Here is a 22,828-nt window from a genome sequence, read left to right on the forward strand (position 1 = left end):
ATCAAAATTAATGAAATTGAATTAGAACGGTAATTGTTCCATATCCTTTATAACACAAATGGAATGTGCATGATACATTCACGACTGTCTCAGATCCAAAGTGTTCTATCTCCAACATTCATTTTAAGAAGAATTTTTCATCAACAGAACTTTAAAAACACGACAAATTGATTTATGTGTTGTCTTGAAGTATTAAATAATCACTTGGTTTTAATTCTAAGTTTGCATTGTGTCATTTTTGTGCAAAAATCAATAAAAGTGTACTCACCATGTCCACATGACTTAATCCGTATTGTCAATACCAGATTGTTCTATCTCCAGGTCATGTGATTCAAAACTCATCAGTGATTGGTCCATCACTTAGAACAGTATGGTCCGTACAAAACCCCTGATTTTGTGGAGATAAAACAATTTTAAAATCTAAAAATGACACTTCTAGTGCATATTTTCTTCTGAAACTTTATCAGAAGATAGAATAATACCTCAGCTTTAGTAAAATAGTCATAACTAATTTTTTTTAAAAAGTGGACTTGGAACACTCTGGTTTTCAGGCGACGACTTGATTAATTACAGACCGCCTCCTTTCAGCTGGAAGACTGCTGAGAGCGACGATAAACAACAAAGAAAGAAGAAACATAATAATGGTGGTTTTAGAGGTGTTGGAATGCAGTGAAGCTTTAGGTGTCCCAGGTGTCCAGGGGTCCCAGGGGTCCCGGTGTCCCAGGGGTCCCAGTCTGAGGTGCCTTAAATGAAAACAGGAAGCTGCATCGCTTGTATGTGCCAGGAACTATGGGGAAACTATCACTTCACTTGTGCATCGTTAGTTTTCAAGCGCAGATACAAACCAATATTTTTTTCAGTATTGATACACCATAGGACTCTTGCTACAAAAAGGGTCCAGGGTTTTTGTAAGCCATTGCAACGTGTTGTAAAAAGCATCACCACCAACAATATCTGCCGCTTGTCATTTGAACCTGCTTCGAAATAGTTTCAGCAGAGAAGTAATCATGAATTATGAAACATAATACGCATCATACCATGACAGAGGTTCATATTTTTTTTAAAAAGCAACTTGCCACAGGTCAAGGGACTTTAAGAAAGTAACTTGTCCTGACAATTTTCCACTTGCCCTGATTTTATGACATAATCATGATGATGTAATTATGAAAGAAGAAATCAACATGGTATTTGATGTTAATGTCAAGCGGGGGTTACTGGACTATTTATTGAAAAGTGATAAATAGCAAAGAAAGATAACTCTACTTTATTATCATTGCAAAACTTTAAAGCTACATTTTGAGCAGATATGAAATTTAATCCAAGTTTATTTGCAGCTTGAAACCATAAGTGGAAATTATCTAGTAGCCCACGGACAAGTAAGGTACCATTATTTGATTGCCCGAAATTAAAACTGACTTGTCCCGGGCGTCGGACGATGGGATTTTTGAACCCCTGCGTGGCCCATCTATTGTGATAGATATTGTACCATGACCTTCGTATCAGACTATGACCTTGCTGTATTGATTCACCAATACAAATACCTTAACTGTTTCTGGTTTAGTCAGCACCCTATGCTACGGGTGAATTATTGCTTTATTGAAGCGGTCTGTACGTAATCGAGTCTGGACCAGACAATCAGGTGATCATCTACACAATTACATCTCGAGCATCAATCTACACAACTGGGATACAATGTCGGGTATCAACCTAGGCTGTCTCAAAGTCCCTGAACCACATCATTTCCCCTTCCTCCAATGCTAATGCCCTAAATGAGGAAAATCTAGATTTCCACTGGTCTGGGTTTATCTCCAATCACACTGGGGCTCCTTTTCAATTCAAATGGGATTATTTGTTACTGTCAAAATTATAAATGTTCAATGACTAAGCGTAAGTCAAATGTAAAACAAGTCCACAAGCCTGACCACAGATCCCCTCGGTTGCCTCTTTTGACATGCATGGGTTGCTGAAAACCAATTCTTGCCCAGCTCCTCGTGGGTTGTAAAGCGAAAGATTTGTATCACTTGCGTGACAGCGTTTGGCAAGCTTGACACATTAGGGATGCTAGGACTTTGGTCCTGCCTAACTCCGAAACACATATATGGGAACTCTCCTTTCTCTAACGAAGATTTTTTGTTCCATATATGCCTCTGGCGGCCCAGCAGGGAATGAGTACCTGGTGGGAATGAAATGGTAAGTCTGTGTCAATGTCTGCAATGTATATGATAAGGGCTCTGTTTTGTGTACTGGAACTATCAAATCTTTAGGTGACACAACTTGGAACCAACCTATCATGAAGTGTCACCATATAACTGACAATGTTAACTAACCTTTCTACAGTCATAATACCTTTCAAAATTATTCCTGATTGATATAACGATATACCTCTAGTCTTGCAAAAACAGGGCAAGTTGTCTTACTTCATGGTTAAAAAGAACAGCAAATAAAGCTCTTAAGCAAATATGTTTGACATACATCCGAACTGCTTTACCACAAGACTTGCAAAAACACTTCCGAAAAACAAAAATCAGCAAAAAGACAAATTTAGGCACCTTATATACATTCAGAACTATAACAAATATCCAAAACAAGCGTATATCATTATTGAACTTACAACAGCCTAATTCTCATGCATATGAACACAAAAAAGTTTTAACTTTTTCTTTCTTTAAATTATGCAGATCGATTAGCCCGAGTCCACATCTTACCTTCTCCCTTCAAGCTGTTTCGTTTGTTTGTTTCATTCTTTTTAACCTCAAATCAGCAATATTCCAGCCACATGTATATGGTTTGTAAATAATCCAGTGCTGGCCAGTGATCATTATTATGAGCATTAATCTACGTAACTGAGATATGATGACATGTGTCAACCAAGTCAGGGAGCCAGATCCCGTTAGTTGCTTCTTACGACAAACATTGGCTACTGAAGACCAATTGTAACCCAGATCTTTACTGGTATCCAGCTATTTGAAGAGCTGATGTTCAGCAATCTGGTCAAGCAGTAATTTGCACCAGTGAGGTACATGACCTAAAGTTTTATAGAATGACACATACAAAACTGTCGCAAAGTGCTTTATTGAATAATAAAAAACATGGGGAAGAATTACAACCAAAATTATAGTCTGATAATATATGCGGTTAATGTTACACCAAAACAACATGTGTGAAAATAACTACAGTTATCAGTTTACAAACAATGATAAAAAAATTGCTATATTAACAAGAGAGGTGTAACAAATAAATATTAGATTAAATTAGTGACAAAACTTGTTACATTTACAAGATAATGCATAAAAATAGCTATACTAGCTTTAAAGTAATGATTACAATAATCTGGGATTCTAAGAACAATGACAAAGTTGGTCTCATGTAAAACTGTTTGAAAACAACAATGACCTCTGTATGGACAGTTTCATGTAGCAGCATTGGTTTAGAAGTGAACGGCACTGGATGCGTCCTCGGTAATACAGGGTACTATACTTCCACTCAATGAAGAGCCTCGACACATTCTCGACAATAGCTGGGATTCCCCTTCTATTGGTGGAATATGGTTAAAAGAGACACTGAACCATGCTCACACACCAACACAAATGACAATGTTGATTCATGGTTGAAGCAAGCGATACTATCAAGCTACTGGCTTTTGCTGATGTTCTCTCTCAAACAAACTGTCAATGACGGACTTCTGTTCAGAAGAGAGCTACAAACTACCACATGCATAGCTCTTGTCACTGTAGGGCCCAGCTGCTACAGCTCTCCCAGCTCTTGTCACTGCTATGACTACCTACTACAGCTGTTACAGCTCTTGTCACTGTTATGACCATCTACTACAATTCTCACAGCTCGTCGCTGTTATGACCACCTACTACAGCTGCTATAGCCCTTGTCACTGTAGGGACCACCTACTACAGCAGCTACACCTCTTGTCACTGTTATGACCACCTTCTACAGTTGCCTCAGCTTTGTCACTGTGGGGACCAGCTGCTACAGCTCTGATGCCTGTAATTACGAGATGCAACAGCTGCCACGACCAGCTACTACAGCTCCTGACAACGTAATGACCAGCTGCTACAGCTCCTGACAACGTAATGACCAGCTACTACAGCTCCTGACAACGTAATGAACAGATGCTACAGCTCCTGACAACGTAATGACCAGCTGCTACAGCTCCCGACAACGTAATGACCAGCTGCTACAGCTACTGACAACGTAATGACCAACTGCTACAGCTCTTGACAACGTAATGACCAGCTGCTACAGCTACTGACAACGTAATGACCAGCTGCTACAGCTCCTGACAACGTAACGACCAGCTGCTACAGCTCTTGACAACGTAATGACCAGCTGCTACAGCCTTTGACAACGTAATGACCAGCTGCTACAGCTACTGACAACGTAATGACCAGCTGCTACAGCTCCTGACAACGTAACGACCAGCTGCTACAGCGCTTGACAACGTAATGACCAGCTGCTACAGCCTTTGACAACGTAATGACCAGCTGCTACAGCTCCTGACAACGTAATGACCAGCTGCTACAGCCTTTGACAACGTAACGACCAGCTGCTACAGCGCTTGACAACGTAATAACACGCTGCTTCAGCTCCTGACAACGCAATGACCAGTTGCGAAAGTTCTTGACCAGATAATTGAGATACAGTCCCTGCAAGACCGGAAACTTGGGATACTACCACTACAGGGTCTAGCTCATTTCACTTCATGGACCAGCTGCTACAGCTTCTGCAGAGATGCCAACCGCAAAGTGGTGCAATTAGAAATCTGAGCTCCATTAGAGGGAAAATTAGGAATTAGGGTTCCCTATAAATTGTTGCACTAAAGGAACGAAACTTTTCAATGCAATTATATATGCACAAAGCGATCCTTATACAATCGAAACCGGTTTGCAGTACTCTGCAGCAGTGTTTGTGAATGTTAAGTGAATAAAATAAACAATACACGGAATTTATCAGGCAGCCTACTCAACTTCCGGATTACTGCCTTGTGTAAACAATTTGAGAACGTCTGTAAATAAAGTGTTATATTTATTTAATCATCATTATTTATAGTCAAAGATTATCCTAGCCCTCCAGTAAGTACGACAATCTATATATTTGTTATATTTTGAAATATATCGGAATGAATTTAAAAAATGACGGAATCGACATGCATTATTCGGGATGATTCTGATAAATTCGGGAGGGTTGGCATCTCTACTTCTGTTGCCAGTTTATGCCAGAGACCAGTTTACTGGAGAGTGCCTATTTTCCTCCAAAGCAGCGTTAGTTTCAGAGAAACATTTGCAGTTTGCGGTCTCAATACTAACTAAAGTGGGGTGTTTATTCCCAATGATTGTGTGCTTCTCATCATCAATAAGTGTGAGCTTTGTCTGAGCAAAGTTTCCCCAGAGGATGAAAACGACAAATGGGCACTGATCACTGATGATCTTGATGACCTGGTCAGTCAGCTTCTGCCAGTCATAGTCTTTATGGGAGTCAGTGCCTGCCCTGAAACAGAAAAGGGTAATGAAATGCAGGGATCAAAATAAAGAAATGAAATCTACTTGCACCCAGTGCAACAGTAGGTAATAACGTTGTTGCACGTGACATACACAGGTTGCACCTGCACCTTAATTATACAATCATATTTATTGATTGAGTTTTGGTTTTGTGATTTTGGAGCATAATAACAAGGTTTTTCATGGCCTGAAAAGATCACTTTATCTTACTTCATAAAATTTCAAGACATGAGCAGTAACAGTCACTCAGTCACTGTCCGTGTAGTCACTGATTCTGGTTAGTTCCACATCGTTCTGTTATTCAAGTGAAGTCTGTATTCCTTGAGCAGCAAAATATTAACATGCACTAGGAGCAACTTGATAGAATTATGAGGTTGCATTTTGCAGTTTCACGTTGCACCAGTTCACTCTCTAAATTCTTAAATCCAGCCCGGATATGTCAGCAATATAAATAACTAGCGATGGCGCGATTGATCGAATAATCGAACAAAATCGCTTGCATCAGCTATGAAAAGATCAGATAATAACTTGCTGTGATAGGGTCAGTGGATGTAAACAGCAAGCCAAAGAGGTGAGCGAAGACATAATTCCAAAGGTGTCTTGGAACTTCAAAAGCAATTAGTACAGACTTCATAGACTTTCATATTGAAACTTTTAACTATAAGTTGTATATATATATATATATGTATGTATATATATATACACTTATCCTATCTTAAGTTCTGTACTCTCTCTCATGTTCGACAGTTGAGTGGAAACGAACTGCAAATGAAGTTTTGGCCTCTCTGAAGCATCCGCCCGAACACCCCTGCTGCTCCCCGTATCTGGACAGTCTGGTAGCTCCTGCAGCTTTGGCTCTGATTGATCATGTAATCCCATTATGTAGTCATTCTCGTCTTGGAGCAAGTAGTAGTAATATATGCAGCAGGGTTGGTCGGAATCCATCGGGTGAGATAGGATAAGTATATATGAGTTATCTGCTCTTGCGCCACTGGCAACACTTGAAACTGCTATAACAGTATTCTGAGCATATGTTGTTACTTTCCTTCTTAATAACAAAGTGTGCCAAAATATGGATTAAGGTGTGTGGACCTTGTTACCTTCACTGATGATCATCACTAAGAGCCTGTTGTGAGTTCTAAAGACAAATCTAAAGCTGAAATTTAAGCTGAGTGATGTGACAGTTTGTAGCAGTTGAGTTGGTAAACAAATGGGAGTTACCTCCCTTTGTTATCATTGCAACGTCATTTCTCTTAAATCTAATTATTCAACAGTTTCTGTGTACTGCCAAAACGTGTTCATAATGGACCTGAAGGATATTCAATGACATTCAAGACATGAATCAATCTAATTGTGAAAATCTCTATTCTTCTGATTTTGACTTGCCAGTTGACTGGATCATAACAAAGGAGAGTTGCCTCCCTTGGATGACCCTAGAAACCCTTTAGACAATCGGATTCTGCAAAATATGTATTTCAAAAGTAAGACATTTATTCTAGAGTCAACTAGAAGGACACTCAATGTATCTTTTATCTTATACAACTATCTCTTGTTGGAGTTCTGTAGTGCTTAGTAGCAACATGTGGCAGCAAGTTACTTCTCTCACATATTTTCATATTTATACACATACCTAACTCTGAACTTTCTACAGAAACATGTGATGATATGTTTCATTTTGACAAAGAAAGTTTTGCCGAGAAAACTTCAATGATGTGGACATTATTAAGCATTTTGTCATATGACACAAACCCACTTACCCTACACTACAACGCTGTCCACTAAGGACTTGGATACATCCATTGTATACAGCCGACGAGACTTGATTGGTATCAAGATTAAGCTGAGGTATAATATAATCTGTCTTGTGGCAAACATAGAATGAACTCTGACTTATATAACCTGAGAGACAAGTCTTACGGTCGCTTGGACAGACAACTGTGGGCTAAGCTGAAGCATCTAGGAGTTGGAAATGCTGCAACTTAACGGGGCTGTAGCGGAGGCTCAAGGAGACAGATTCCAGTGATTACCTCTTCACAAATCAAGGTTGACGCCCTTCAAAACTCAGGTGGTATAAATTCTGATAACTTGATAACACTCACACTCATTATTGCCCAAAACATTTAAGTTTGGTCTTCAAAATGCTCAGTCTGTATGAAACAAATCATTGTGTCTCCATGGCCTTATTACTGAGAATGACTATGACGTATTTGCTGTGACAAGAACAGGGTTGAATGACAATGACAAGGCTATGCTTTCTGAATTAGTACCTCAAGGATATGAGATAGTTAAACAAAACAGACAGCGTAGCTGTGGTGGCGGTTGAGCAATAGTATAAAAATCTCCATAACAGCTTTCAATTTAAGTGTACATGCCTTCCAGTCATTTGAGGTTCGTGATCTCACCTTAAACATCAAGAGTGAACAAGTCAAACTTCTCATTGACCACAACAATCAAAGAAATACAAACTTACAAATGATATGTTCACTACTGAAATGTCGGAGCTAATTGAAACAGTAGCAGTCTCTCGTGGGCATCTTCTGATCACTGGTGATTTTAATATTTATGCTGACAAAAGTGCTGACAAGTTTGCACAGGATTTCCTTCAGCTACTGTCAGCTGCTAATGTTCAACAACGTGAAAATAGCCACACACAAACATGGTCATACTTTTGATTTGTTAGTACTAGCGATACGCATGACAAACTGAAGGCGCATCTTGAGACAAGTCACCTCGCAAAATTCGTCCTGTCAGCCTACAAGATATCTGACAGTACAGATACAGCTTTGGTGAGAATCCACAAGGACATCCTTGTCAATATGGGCCTGAAGAAGGTGACAGCACTCATGCTCCTTGATCTATCCAGCGCATTCGATACCATAGATCATACCTTACTCGTGCATCGAATTAAAAATCGCATTGGGATAACAGGAACTGCGCTCAAGTAGATTTCCTCATATATACTAGCCACATAAAGAAACTGTGCACACAGAAAATGCCTTCAGAATTGGAATACAACACAGCAAAGACGAAATGATGTAGACACTTTATAAGCTGAAGTATCGGACTACAAGAAATTGTCAAAAGAACATGAACAATATCCGTAACGATGACGTCAGAAGTTCAAAATCGAGTAGGGGGTCACACGACGAAGTCACAAAGTCAATAACGGGTATGAAAACCATGTGCGTAAAGCACAGCAGTGCATCGACGACGCATAGAGGCTAGCAAATGAGCATTGAAGGCCTGGGAAATGGTCTGGGGCGTGGTCACTGCTGTCTGGAACCAGTATCTGAGATGAGTCACCCGAATCCACCTGTCCTGTCTTTGCGTCGTTACGTCGGGAACGCCCAGAACGTGGGTGGTCGGCGACGGCATTACTGTTTCGATAACGCCTGACCCATGCAGATATCGTGTTACGATGACATTGGAAATGTGCTGCCACCTGTTTTTGGCTCATTCCTGCTCGAACCATTCCAATGGCTTCATGAAGTTGAGCAGATGTTAATCTTAGCATGATGTGCATGTGACTTCTCATGTGAATTGGTGAACGTTTGAATGACCAAAGATCAAGCTTTCGACAGTGACAGCAATTTCAGAGTTTCACGTGTTGTGTGCATCTGTACGGGCTGCACGTGCAGTAACACATTGCAAGGCCTTAGGCCACCGTCAATGAGGTCACGTCGCCTGGCACGTGCATGAGCGTTTGATTGTCTCCAATACTTGCTATTTTCACAAATGTATTTATGTATTTACAAATATGTGCCTATATTTATATTTTTTGTGTGCACAGTTTCTTTATGTGGCCAGTATATTTGCGAGGTCACACACAATCTCTCAAAATTGGAGATGTACAATCATCAAAGTCACCACTTTTATATGATGTTCCCCAGGGATCAGTTCTCGGTGCCCTTCTGTTCACAGTCTACACTAAACGCCAAAAGAAACGTTACCCACCTACCTTTATGAATTACTTAAAGGTCACATGCAACCAAACAAAAACATAATTAAAACACAATTATCACTCATTCATGACATATAATATACATTGCTGATTATGAAAAAAAAACAAATAAACAAAATTATAAGCGTACGATTGCAAAAAGTGCAATATTTTGTACTTGGGTTTACTTCCCTCGAAACGAGGCACCCGGGATACCGAACCCAGTCAGAACGGGTGGGGGTGCACTTAAGAGTAATGAACTCCTTTCATTGGCTGGTTCATTTGCCGATACGCTCAGGGCTCTTTGTGTGTGTATAGAGATGATGGGTTTAGTAAATACATGCTTATCTTTTGTGTATAACATTTTGCAATCAACAGACATCATGACATGTCATGTGTACAAGTATCACACCTGCCTGTCTGTGTAATTACATAATGTGACAGAATCATAAATCAATGCGTTTTGTTTATGGTGTACAGCCTGATAGGTGTTATGTTCAAATTGCATGTGGCCAGTGATCGAAGTTGTGTATTGCATACTGGCATTAGCAGACAGGCAATCAAAAACATAGGTGTCAATGAAACAGAAATTGAGTTTTGTTTGTGAAAGAGACATATCTCTATCACAGTTAGAAATCCTGACAATGCTAAATAATGACGTTGCTTTTAAGTATCGAACTGAGAAAGTAACTGGGTAAGAAGAACGCATGGTGAAATAGTCAAATGAAATTATATAAACAGTTAAATCGGTAATCTACTGTCATAACATATAAAAGCTTGAGCCTGTGAAATATCAACAAAACATTAGAAAAATAGCTCACATCAAAGCCTACTCCAAGAACTCAAAGCCAGCGAAGGTTTTCCGTCTTGAAATGTCTAACGCCTGACTGGTTGACACATAGTTGAGTAGATCTAGATCCTTAACAAGGTTCCTTTATGCGCCACCCTAGCGATCACGGACCTTGGAGCCAAAGCAGAGGTAAGCTGTATGCCTTGCAAATGAAAAACAACATGTACAAACGCACCAAAGTGTCCCACTGTGACGGCGTCAGCAACCGAGGAGATTTGGACAATGCCGAGACTGTTGGACTCATAAACTACACTCTATACAATCTTGCTTGTAACAACAATGACAAATGGGTGATGGTCGTATCATTCGATGTTGGTCTACGTGATTTAAATGATGTCGAGACACGGGGTACCTCCGAAAACAGCCCGTATATAACCATGTCTACACTGACGACAACCAATGGACGATGATCTTGTCTAACATCGACTGGCTGCTCGATATCAACGTCGTGTGTCCCTGTGTGTGTGCCGAAAACAAGGATCATTACGTCACCAAAGTCGTCAATAATGGGATTGTGCTGGGAGCTTATGTCCTGTCACAAACCCGCAGCCTGTTCATGGGCGCCGTCCCAAGAAAGGCAGACCAAATGCTTTCAAGTCAACCGAACCTCCAAGACAGCACAAGTTTGCACCTGGTGGCCGAATTCAATGAAACATCGGAGGCATTACAAGGAATTCCATCGACCACTACGCTATACATCAAAGTGTTTCTCGGAGAACAGCGGACATCCGATGTTGAAATCATGATGGGAGTCAAACTGTGTTGGGCTCAAAAACATCAATATCACGTTTGCGCAATTTACGTACAAAGAAGCACAACGTTTTCGATGGTCTCGAGAGGGTCAATTTCACCTTGGAGAAGAATATTCCCAGCAATAAAATGTTCTTACCCACGAATATTCTTCTCATGAACTTGAAGTTCACACATGAAACACTTTCAGAAAACCAATTGAAAACTATTTTGTACAAGCTATAATTATATATGATGGGTGACGTTTCGGGTAAACATTGCATCTCAAAATGCACCGCACTAGCGCTCTCTGATCTCAGGGAGATGCAAGGATTCGATCAGCCTGGTACGGAAAATATCTTTTACGCATTTTGCTTAAAAAATCATGTTTACAAACGATGAGAAATGATGCCCGAATTAAACTGGATAATCAGTACTACCCTTACCCATCCGTACGTTCACGGATGATGAGGGGGTTTTGTCACTAAAACATTAAACAGTGGGCTTCCTTCCACTCGGTACTTTAGTAGCTGAATAAAAGACGTCGTACACAGATTCATTATCTCGAGACTGGATAAGAAATGTGTTAGTCACCCGTCCCAGGGAGAAAAAATTAAAGAGTTAGTTCTCCATTTTTAAAAACTGTATCAACCCCCACATACGTGGATAAATGCTGTACAAGGTTCTTCTTATTGATGTCTTTCTTCTTGTTGCCCCTGCAGAAGATGTTAAAATTCTGGCTAGGTTAAAAATTCCTTGGGCTTGAAATCGTCGTTTTAAACATTGCCTTATTTATGTACAACCAGGAACACCCACCTTCACAAGCCTCGAGGTGATCATGTTTTTTCAAGATTTATGATCTCCCATTTCACTAAATACATTGTATTTATCCAAATATATGTGCCAAATAAGCGTAAAGTATACGCACAAGAAATTGATAGAAAACCAATTGAATATTATTTCAAAACTTAAATTACCATACAAAATGGGATTGTATTCCACCATGGGCGAAGTGGTTGAAACACCAGAAACCGTGGACGGATTTCGTCTGCGACAAATAAGCGAGATCAAAGGCCAACTGGAACAAGAACGAGATGCCGGAAGCGCATTGCACAAAAAGTACCACAGTGCCATGGGACTCAGGGCGACCAACGCTGGTTTATTGTTGACCATCGTGGCCGTGCCCGTCATCATCAGGTTGCAAATACTAGCCGGGGTGTCAGTGCTGGCAGGACTAGCTCTCAAATTCATTTCACGTCGGCTGAAACGCAAAGCGCTAAAGCATGAAGAGATCAGGGTTCTAGCCGAAGCCAAGTTGAACACTATCAATGATCACCTATCAACAGCACTTGCTGACAACAAGATCACGGAGGAAGAGTTCCATCTGATCTTGGCAGAACTCGCCAAGTACCACAGCATGAAACAAGAGGGCAGGCGGTAAAATAGGGCAGATGTCGCTTGACAACGACATTAGAATCCATGTCGAACCGTCGCCTAAATAGAATAAAGAAGTTGTATATCCATAAAAATTGTCCTCATTCTTCAACTGCCCCCCTAGGAGAATTGCCCTCCATCAAAACTAAAAGTGACCCCCCTCGCCCATCTTGATAGGATTTATTAAATTCAATTATTAAAACAATGTGTTGAGTTGTGATTAACATAACAACTTAAGTAAGAAAACATTAATTACATTATATCAACAAACAGTGCCTTTCTTCTTTATCTTGGAGAAAGTTAATCTTGGAGAAGGTTATACAGTAATGTGGCCTTTGCTAGATGGGTTGATGGACACAAGAAATCATTAATTGCTTTGAAAACTATCACTTCATCTTGAAAATCACAAGAAATCATTATAAAAACATTCAAATGACCATACTGACCAACATACCCCTAATGCACAGACTAGTTAATCCCATCGCCCCTAATAATGCTAGTATATAAGCATTGTGCAAAAGGTGTCCTGTCAGTCATTTCACAATCATGGAGTGGATTCCAAGTCAGAGAGGGAAGGTTAAGTTATCTTTAGAGGGATTCTTGTATGTTACCAGAAAGAGGTACAAAGTGGAGTTAACTCTTTTGAATGTGTTAAGAGAATACGCAGTCAGTTTAAGGCTAGGGTTAAAGACGGGGAAGTAGTTTGTCATCTGCATGATCACACACATGCACCTGACTTGAGAGAAGCAGAAGTGGCTAAAGTGAGAAATGCTATTAAACGTAAGACGGTTGACACTTTTGAAACACCCCAACAGATTCTCACCAGAGCGTAACAACGATAGATGAAGCTTCCTCCTCCCAACTTCCACCTTTGAGGACACTTCGCTGTTGTATCAGGAGGTACAAACAGTCTGCAAAAGTTCCATACGCCATATCTAGAACCAGTGCCGATCTGATAGTCCCAGAGGAACTTACACAAACTTTGCAGGGAGAACCTTTCCTTCTGTATGACAATGGTGCTGAGCAAGATCGTCTGTTATTGTTTTCCACTGCCAGAAATCTAAACCTCCTCGAAACGTCCTCTACATGGTTAAGTGATGGTACATTCCAGAGCTTTTTTATCAACTTTACACCATACATGCTTTGTCCAATGATCGTGTTCTTCCCTGTGTGTATGGCCTTCTTCCTAACAAGCGACAGTCAACATATGAGCAGTTTTTCACACAGCTATCATCCCGAAATCCAGATTTGAAACCAGAGTATTTGATTGTGGACTTCGAACAAGCAGCCATTAATGCGATTCGTGAAGTATGTCCTGCAGTACAAGTGACTGCTACCACATGTCTCAGAACATTTATCGTAGGATTCAAGCTGCTTGACTTCAGTAGCAGTACTCCCAAGATTTAGAGCTCTCCATCTCAAGTCGCATGTTGGCAGCCCTTGCTTTTGTCCCTCAAGCCGACGTCATCGATGCCTTCGAGACCCTTGAGCAGAACCTTCTAGAGGTCCTCACGCAAGTAATCGACTACGTCAAAGATACAAACATAAGCCGCTAGGAAATCGACCTATGGAATGTTCACGACCGAATTGAGTCAGACCTACCAAAAATAAACAATGCTGTTGAAGTGTTCCATCACCACCTGCAGTCCAGCATACAGGCTAGCCATCCCAACATCTGGACATTTATTGGAATCTTACAAAAAGAACAGGCACTGAACGAAGTCCAGATGAGTCAGATGGTGACTGGTCAGGAACCACCCCCCAAAACGAAAAGCCTACCGTGACAGTGCCAAAAGACTTGTACGTGTCGTTGAGAAATACAACTTTATAGACATTTTGGAATTTTTAAGAGCCATCTCCCACAATCTGTCCTTTTAAGTGAATTGACATTATGAACTTTCTGAAAATGAGCTCTAAGGGAATCTGCAGATTGATATGTGTTGTGTTATATTACATAGTGCTTTAAATTAAACTATTAAAACTATTACGTTTAGTTTTGTGTGTTTTTGATATGATGGGGGGCCGTTGTCCGGTGGGCAATTAACCCAGGGGGCAGCTGTCCCGGGAGAGGGGGGGAGGGGACAATAAATGGACTTGGGGGCAGATAGCCAGGGGGCAGTTGTCTGGGGGCAGATGTCCGGGGGGCAGTTGACACGTTTAGTTGCCTCCTACAAAAAGCATGAGTTGCTGAAGACCAAATCTGACCCCGATATACTGGGGTACTGACGCTTTGAAAAGAGCATTGACACACATGAAAATCGGGGTAAGATTTGGCCTTCGGCAACTCATGCTTTTTATAAGAGGCAACTAACTGTATACAAACAAACTTCCAAGCTATTTTGGAGAAGATGCCAAATATATATAATTTTCAACTGAAAAATATTTATGGACAATGCTGATGACAGACAAACCGAATCATATGGTCATTCAAGTCAGTCAACCCTGTATCATGCAAACATTATATGACAAACTTACTCCACAGTGAGCTTAGCATTGAGAAGAAACACTCCTTCTGCTGCCCATTTCTCTAGACTTCCGACAGCAGGCCTCTTGAACCCTTGGATGTCTTTTTCCAACTCCTTGAATATGTTGTCTAGAGATGGGGGAAAAGGTGGCCCTTTAGGCGTCGAGAATGCCAGCCCGTCCGCCTAAAAAAGAAAAAACCCATGGTTTCAAAATATCGAAAACGGTTAGCACCAGATCCCAAGTTACTACACAGTTACCTTCCTTAGACCATTCTGGTAATGTCTCAATACTTTGGCTTGCGCTTAGTATCTGCAAATACATAACTCCAGACTTGCTTCATTAAGAGGATCTGCATCACGTGCAGTGCAGGATAGAAGGGGAATAATATGGTTCAGTACAAACTATCTCACAACACAATGATGAAGTGTTATTATCCCCAACTCCCCGATAACTCCCTGGGGCTGTGTGAGACGAAGTGACCGCTACCACAACTCTCCAAATTACTCCCTGAGGTTGTGTGTCTGCAAATAACTCGTTGGTTTTCTGCATGAAACCAAGAACGCTACTCAAACAAAATCTGATATCTATCTTGTTTCTGCTTGAGGAGTGGAAGTTATCCCAACTCCCCCAATAACTATTTGAGTTTCTCACCTCCCATTTATTGCAGTACGGCTCTTCTCCAAGGATCACAACCTTCACCTGAAAAGCAACACCCACTGTCAACATGCCATTAAGAACGGTACCAGTGTGTTGATTATTTACAGATGGCCACCACGAAGCTGGAATATTGCTGAGTACAGCGTAAAACAACAAACAACAAATATACGATCAGGAAATCAGAAATATATTATAAATATATGGATCGATATAAAGGATCGATCACATACAAAAGAAAATATGGAGTCACTTTACTTTATGTATAGATGTCAAATATTATGGGATGATTTTGCCGATCTAATACCAGGTTATAATTACTGTTTGCAGCGTATCCGAGATAAAACATCACAACTACGGAGATATAGTGGTGTATTACTGTTGATATTAAAGAGGACATTTCGCCCTATATGCACAGGAAATCTAGAAATGCACTGATATTAGATGCTGAATGAGTACAATAACCGCAATTCTATATTGAAAGTTGGTTTTAACTGTAGGTGAGGTGAGCTGAAATTGGGTGTAACGTCGTGTTTGAGAAAATATTTCGATCATATGACGACGTGCATGCGTGTGTATGTGTATGCGCGGCTGCTTGTACTAGCCCAGATTTAAGCTGGCTTTATAGTGCTAGCCCACTGAGATACCATGCCGCAGTGAAGCATGAATACCCCACTCAGACACATTATACTGACTCCGAGCCGACCAGTCCTTGTTGTACCCATTAATGCCGAGCGCCAAGCAGGGACCAACAAGTACCATATTTTAACGGGTTTTGGTATCACGCGGTCGGGGATCGAACCCGATTTTAACTCTAGAACATTACAGAATTACATTATATTTGACAATGATAAGGATATACTGCTTGACTCTTTAATATCGAAAGACCATCCCAGTATTTAGTTGTCAAACACTACGACAAACAATTTCTGGATTTATGCTCAAAATTGATTTCCATGACACCAACGGAGGATCGGAAGGGGACAAAGTTGGTGAATTCACGTTTGTTGGTGCACAAGGTAACAGTGTAACTGATTACTGTGTAATGTCAACAGACATATTCCATTACGTCCCGTGTTTTCTGGGCCAACGGAAATCGACATTACACGAAGCACCTGCAACACGGACGCCGACCATCACTTGTGATCGCTTCGTGTGGGACTACAACAGCGTGCCCTATACACTGTCCATAGAGCACAGCCTTAAATCATGCTAGGACTTCTTTGAAGAAAACTCTGATGATGTCACTAAGTGTGTATATTATTTGCAACAATTATTTGTTTCTTCTCTCAATGACTTAGACTTTAAAAGTAAGAAAGACTTTAATAAACAAAATTGCAGTCGCCCAGTTCAGCCAAAGTGGAATGTGTGATAAGCATAAACTCTTGAATATTTTTAGAAAATCTGATTGTGTTGATGATTGTAAGAAGTATATTGAATGTAAACATTATTCTCAGGCAATTCGTAAACAAAAGAAGAAAGAATATGATCGTAAAGTGGTAAATGCCGTAACGGGAGCTGCTAAAAACAAAGACTGTAAAGCTTTTTGGAGACTGTTGAAATCTTTATGGTGTGTGGGAAAAATCTGCCGACTGTGACATATCTGCAGATAATTGTTACAGTTACTTCAAAACTCTGTTAAATGCTGACGTTGACTTAGAAAACCCTTTTGACAAAAACATGTACAAGAGTATTTATCAGACCACAATGCATCGGTTTGTGAGAATCGTGCAGAAAGTAACGATGTTCTTTCCGACTCTATAACTGAAGAGAAAATATAAAGATATATTAAGAACTTAAAAAATGGTAAATCTCTTGGACTGGATGGCATCCCAACCGAGGCGACAAAAGCTATTGTTGACATTCTATCTCCGACCCGGACAATTATAGAGGGATTACTTTGCTTGATATGTTAGGCAAAGTATTCACCTCAATTATTAATACAAGATTACAGTTTTGGTTAAAACTGCACTCGGCGGTATCGGAAGCACAAGCTGGCTTCAGAGATGGTATTCGACTGTAGACAACATGTTAATCTTAATTACATTAGCGCATAAGAATCTCAGAAAAAAACAAGGGAAACTTTTTTTTATTTTCATAGAATTCAAAAAGGCATTTGATCAGGTCGATAGAGGCAGGCTTCTCATTCAGGTTCTTAGAAAAGGAATTCATGGTAAATAATATAAACTCTTAGAAAGTATTTATCGTAATGGAAACGCGTATGTGAGATGTACGCCATGTTGGTTTACAGAAATGTTCTCATCTTCTCGAGGTGTTTGACTAGGGTGTACGTTGTCACCAGTTTTGTTTGCGATGTATATTGAAGAATTAGCTTCAACTATTGTTCAAACGGACCCATGAAGTATTTTTGTAGATAGTTGTATTGAAAAATCTTGTCTGCTTTTATTTGCTGATGATGTAAGTTTTATAGGATATGTTTATAAGAAAATTCAGCCAATTTTAATGTTCGGTTCAGAAATTTCGGGAACAAAACAAAGGGAAGTTTTAGAAATTATCCACACTAAATTTTGTAAATTCTTTCTAAAGGTTAGTTACCGAACAAGCAACTTGTCAACTTTGGGCGAATGTGAGTTAGTAAGTTTAGTTTTACGCCGCTCCCAGCAATATTTGGGCGAATGTGGACGCCATTCCTTGTTTATTCATCAACAGCTAAGAGCTATATGCTTTTGGTTAAAGATAAGCGCTATGAATTGTAATACATATGTAAAACATTGTTATTTACTTATGAAGCAACACGATGACATAGACTACATATATAAACTGGGCATCAACAGTTAGACTTTTCTTATTTCCTCACGGCTTTGGTCTTGTATGGATCTGTCAAGAAGATGAAAATAGTAAATTATTCATGTTAGAATGTAAACAACGTTTCTTAGACCTGTACAGGCAACATTGGAATCAAGATATTTGTAATTCTACTCTTTTATCAACTTATTGTATATATAAATCTCAGCTTTATACTGAAAGATATTTACCTTCTTTAAAATCTGTACAATTAAGAAGGGCTTTGACTAAGTTCAGATGTTGTTCAAATAATTATAAAGTTACTAAATACAAACATGTTCACAATTGTAACCCTGCTGATTTATTATGCCCGTACTGCAGAACAGGTCAAGAAGACTAATTTAATATTCTTTTTATATGTCCATAGTACGCTTACATTCGGGTATATTATCTTCCTATGTGTTATTATAGCCATCCATACTTCATTACCTGGTTATCAACAACAGACAGTATTCAGTTGCTCCGCTTAGCCACCTACCTGTACAAACTATTCAAATCAAGATTACAGAGTATCATATGTTGTGTTTGGGATTAGGCTTTCATGATTGGGTTCGGGCTCTGGTGTTTTGTTGAGTTGGGACATATCCGGGATTCGGGCCCGCACCTAAATGGATAGAGTTCTCTTTTTGTGTGTGTGGCGTGTGTGTGGATATGTGTCCTATGTTTGACCTGCCCAGGATAGCTGTTCATGTGGGCCCGCACTCTCGAACTCGGACACCTGGTCGCTGGCGCACAGGGCCGCCCGCCAGCCTGTCCAGCCACCGCGTAGGCGGCGAACTTTGTGTGCTGGCTATTTGGTGCCCGACTCTGAGGGTGTGGGCTCGGGTCCTGGGTGTGACTCGGCCCGGCAGGGTGCGGGAGTCTGTGCTTTGCCTTGAGGGCGTTGTCCCTAATAGAACATGTGTTGCATTTGACCACTTTCTTAATGGCATTGTATATTCAAAGATTACAGCTCTTGTAAAATGGTATGTCACAGTTTTACATCTTAAACTGTACTCTAGGCCTCATGGCCTTGAAATACGATAAACTTCTGTTATTCTGTTAAATATTATGGACTTTACAGTACATAGTAAAAAACAATTTAACCACAAATTTTTCAAAACATTTTCAGATTATCAATGAAAGTTTTAGTTACAAAAATCTGACGCATTTACAGATTCAGATCTGTGACCTCACTTCACACTTTCACAAAAATGTTTACCTTGTCAATTGGGGTCAGGTTAAAAGCATTAAAAATCTTTTCTTTTGGAGGAAAGATCTGCTTTGCTCCTGAATAATCTTGCCCCAGACTTTCCTGGAGGTCTTTAAAATACTTCTCTCTGAACACTTCCTGTAACGCTTGTGTCCAGCTGCGTTCCGTTAGAAGGGACTTCAGATCAAACGATGCTGCTTTCACAAGGAAACAAGGAAAACATTAGAATGTGGCAATTTAACATATTTTGCACATGTTTAACATCCTAAGAAAGATTTCAGTTTTCAATACTTCCATGATATTACTGCGTACATTTGAGAGGAAATAAATCTGCTTTAAATATTTCAACTATGCCTGATGGCAGGTATTGTGTGGTCAGGGTCACATTACATCAACAGGGGACCTATTCCGTCCAGAATTAATCAAGGGCACTTTTAAAAACACACGCTTTTTAAATCTAAAATGTCAACCTTTTGGTCCAGGTTTGTTTGTTTGTTTAACAACACACTCAGAAATATTCCTGCTAAAAATGTAAAGAATTATGTCTGGACTATACAATCCAGTGATTAACATCATGAGCATTCATCAACACACTTGGGCTACCAGGACATACATAAACATACACTAGGGAACAAAACAGTGGTTGGTCTACTTCGATGCCCATCGAAGTAAAGTAGACATTTCATATTGATATTTTCTTTAAGAATCACATTTAGGCGATTGCGAATGGGAAGTGACTGGCCCTGAGCAGCAAAAAGAAAGCCCTCAGTTTCACATTTAAGACCAGCCGACTTCATCCAGGCGAAGGAGTCGGTGGGATTGCTATTCTGTTCAACACACTGCATGTACACACGATGCAATGGCTTCTCAGAAAGCTTCTCCACAAAAGACCGACTCTGGGCAGACTTGGTGAAGGACTTCACCTGGTTTACTCCCATCACTGTACCGTCCAGCAGTACATCGCCATTAACAAAATCAACCTCAAATTTCAGATTCTGTCCAACAACCTTGGCACGCTTAAAATAGCTGTGGAATTCCTTGCTTTCATCATGAGTCTTCACATGCATCACTAGAGGATCATCCGATAAATAAATATGTGCAAAAGTACACAATAAAATTCTATCATGAAGAGCCTCCACATTAATCAAACCCCAACCTCCAGAATTGATTGGCATGTATAAACGGTTAAGAGAGGAACGAGGGTGGTGGGCTCTGTTATCAGACGATGTCATCCATGTAAAGGAGATGAGTAAGAGGTGTTGGGGGTCCGGGATGGTAACCCTCATCTCTGTTGAGCAGAAAGCTCAAAGGATTTAGAGACAAACAAAAAAGCAAAGGACTAAAGGAGTCCCCCTGGAAAATTCCCCTTCTGATTGGAATAGATTCCGAAGTCTGCACCTGCCCTTGCGAGTACATCTCAAGTTGAGTCGATCAGCAACTCATTAAAGACTTGAGTAAATCAAGTAGTCGCTCAGGGAGGTCTTTACAATGAAGAGACTTCAGAATCCATTCGTGAGGAACAGAGTCGTTTCCTTTTTTGTAGTCAATCAAGCACATGGAGAGTTTTTTTTGTACAAGAAGTTGATCCTTGCACCCCCAACATCCCTTTCTCGCCCCCTTCTGCTCTCTGTAAATTATATCATTGGAAGAGCAGTAAGATGACACGAGGTTTGTCAAACACCCTGTGAATATTTTGTATTGTGTATTCAAACATGTGATAGGGCGGAAGTTTTTGGGATCAGTCAAGTCTCCTTTCTTGGGAAGGAGTATTATGCGGCCTTTGCAGAACCATGGAGGAACATCACCTGTGTCCACAAGAGAATTGAAACAGTGTAGTAATGGTGTTTGGACACAGGGGAACAGTTTCCAATACCGGTTTCGAATGCCATCAGGCCCTGGAGCTGTATTAGATTTTGACTTTTTGATGACACTTTTCAGGCAATCTGGTGAGATGTAACAGACAAACGACCTATTTACTTTCTCATGCATTGCATGGTCATAATCACGGACCCATGGTGCCTAAGGTTACAGTCGCCGGGTATAGACCACAACTGTTTCCAGAACCTTTCATTGGCATCCATGGAAGGCCGTTTATCATGCTCACCATCACCGTATTATTATTATTATTATTATCAATATTAAAGATGTAACGTTTACCGATGATTAGCTTGATTGTCATAAGGGCATGCTTGATTGGATGGCAACAATAGATTCCTGTCCTGTATTGTGATGGGCTTCGAACCACAGATCTTCTGATCGATGGTCAGATATTTTGACCAAAAACCATTACCCCATCAACGGAAGATGCTTCGGCCCTTTTCAAAATTCAATTCACTCACATTTGATATGAAGTGCTCAGCCACACTTTGGGCAGTAGTGGAGAGACTATACAATTAATTATTCTGATCTATATAAACGCAAGTATCCTGCAAGAACAGATTACTGAGTGCCTATAGGGCTCTCTAACCATGCACCTGTGTAAAATCCCATCAAAGGTGAGTTGAAAAATGGAATGATAAAAATAGAGCTTATTATGGACAATGCGGTTGTTCGTGCTCGACCTATCCCCTTGTGTCTTTAATTGTGTACAGTACGTAAGGGTATTCCGGATCACTGCGACCTACTTAACACCTGGAAACTGTAAACCTCAATGGTGGAAATCCTTTGTCGCACTTTCGCGCACTCGTTACCATTCTTGCCCACGAAAAACTTATATGAATGACTTCTTTGTACTTAAACCTACACGTGCGCCCTATTTTCGTTATCAAAATATCTAAAAATAAATAATGACAAGCCTTCAAACAACTCAGTCGATCACTCACATACCAGCAGCGCCATTTTGAATCGCGTGACCTGTGACGCGAAGGGGTTTCCCTTCCTAAAAAAGTAACACACGTGTTCCATACCTCGTTGTTTGTTTACAAAAAAAAATTCATACATTTTTAGGCAATTAAAAAGATTGTATGGAGACTTACGTTCCCAATCTAGACTGACTGACCACCCCTGCTCTTTCAACAGCTGTTTTCAAAGGATTTGCTGGTGAGTTTTCAATGCTTCATATAATATTAGATTATTGCTGTCACCATGACAGTTCCATGGGTGTTTCTGTAGTACTCCTGAATATTTGCCTACAAAACACAGTTTATTAATAAGACTTACTAGAATTTAGGAATTAAATAATCAATGAGTTCACAAATTAATCATCTATAAATTTCATTTATAGCAATACGCAACTGACAGCTACGGAA

At 40.2% G+C, this 22,828-nt stretch overlaps 1 protein-coding gene across 1 annotated transcript; it reads right to left on the bottom strand.

Moving 5' to 3' along the window:
• Nucleotides 1-3,056: 3,056 nt before the first annotated feature.
• LOC124292557 (uracil-DNA glycosylase-like) lies at nucleotides 3,057-22,418 on the bottom strand. The gene is made up of 5 exons (XM_046729697.1): nucleotides 22,403-22,418; nucleotides 19,590-19,777; nucleotides 15,581-15,628; nucleotides 14,939-15,111; nucleotides 3,057-5,499 (listed from the first exon to the last, which is right to left on the bottom strand). Exons 1-5 carry the CDS (start codon nucleotides 22,416-22,418, stop codon nucleotides 5,223-5,225), a joined length of 702 nt encoding a protein of 233 aa, XP_046585653.1. The 3' UTR covers nucleotides 3,057-5,222.
• Nucleotides 22,419-22,828: the final 410 nt, after the last annotated feature.

Source organism: Haliotis rubra, unplaced genomic scaffold (genome assembly GCF_003918875.1).
Source record: "Haliotis rubra isolate DU_JTF1 unplaced genomic scaffold, ASM391887v1 Scf1138, whole genome shotgun sequence".
Taxonomy (NCBI): domain Eukaryota; kingdom Metazoa; phylum Mollusca; class Gastropoda; order Lepetellida; family Haliotidae; genus Haliotis; species Haliotis rubra.

Coding starts and splice junctions, on each gene's coding strand:
- LOC124292557 (XM_046729697.1), bottom strand. Junction 15,112..15,580: donor CGTACTGCAATAAATGGGAG/GTGAGAAACTCA, acceptor TTTCTTTTTTAG/GCGGACGGGCTGGCATTCTC. Junction 5,500..14,938: donor AATGCTAAGCTCACTGTGGA/GTAAGTTTGTCA, acceptor TTTCTGTTTCAG/GGCAGGCACTGACTCCCATA.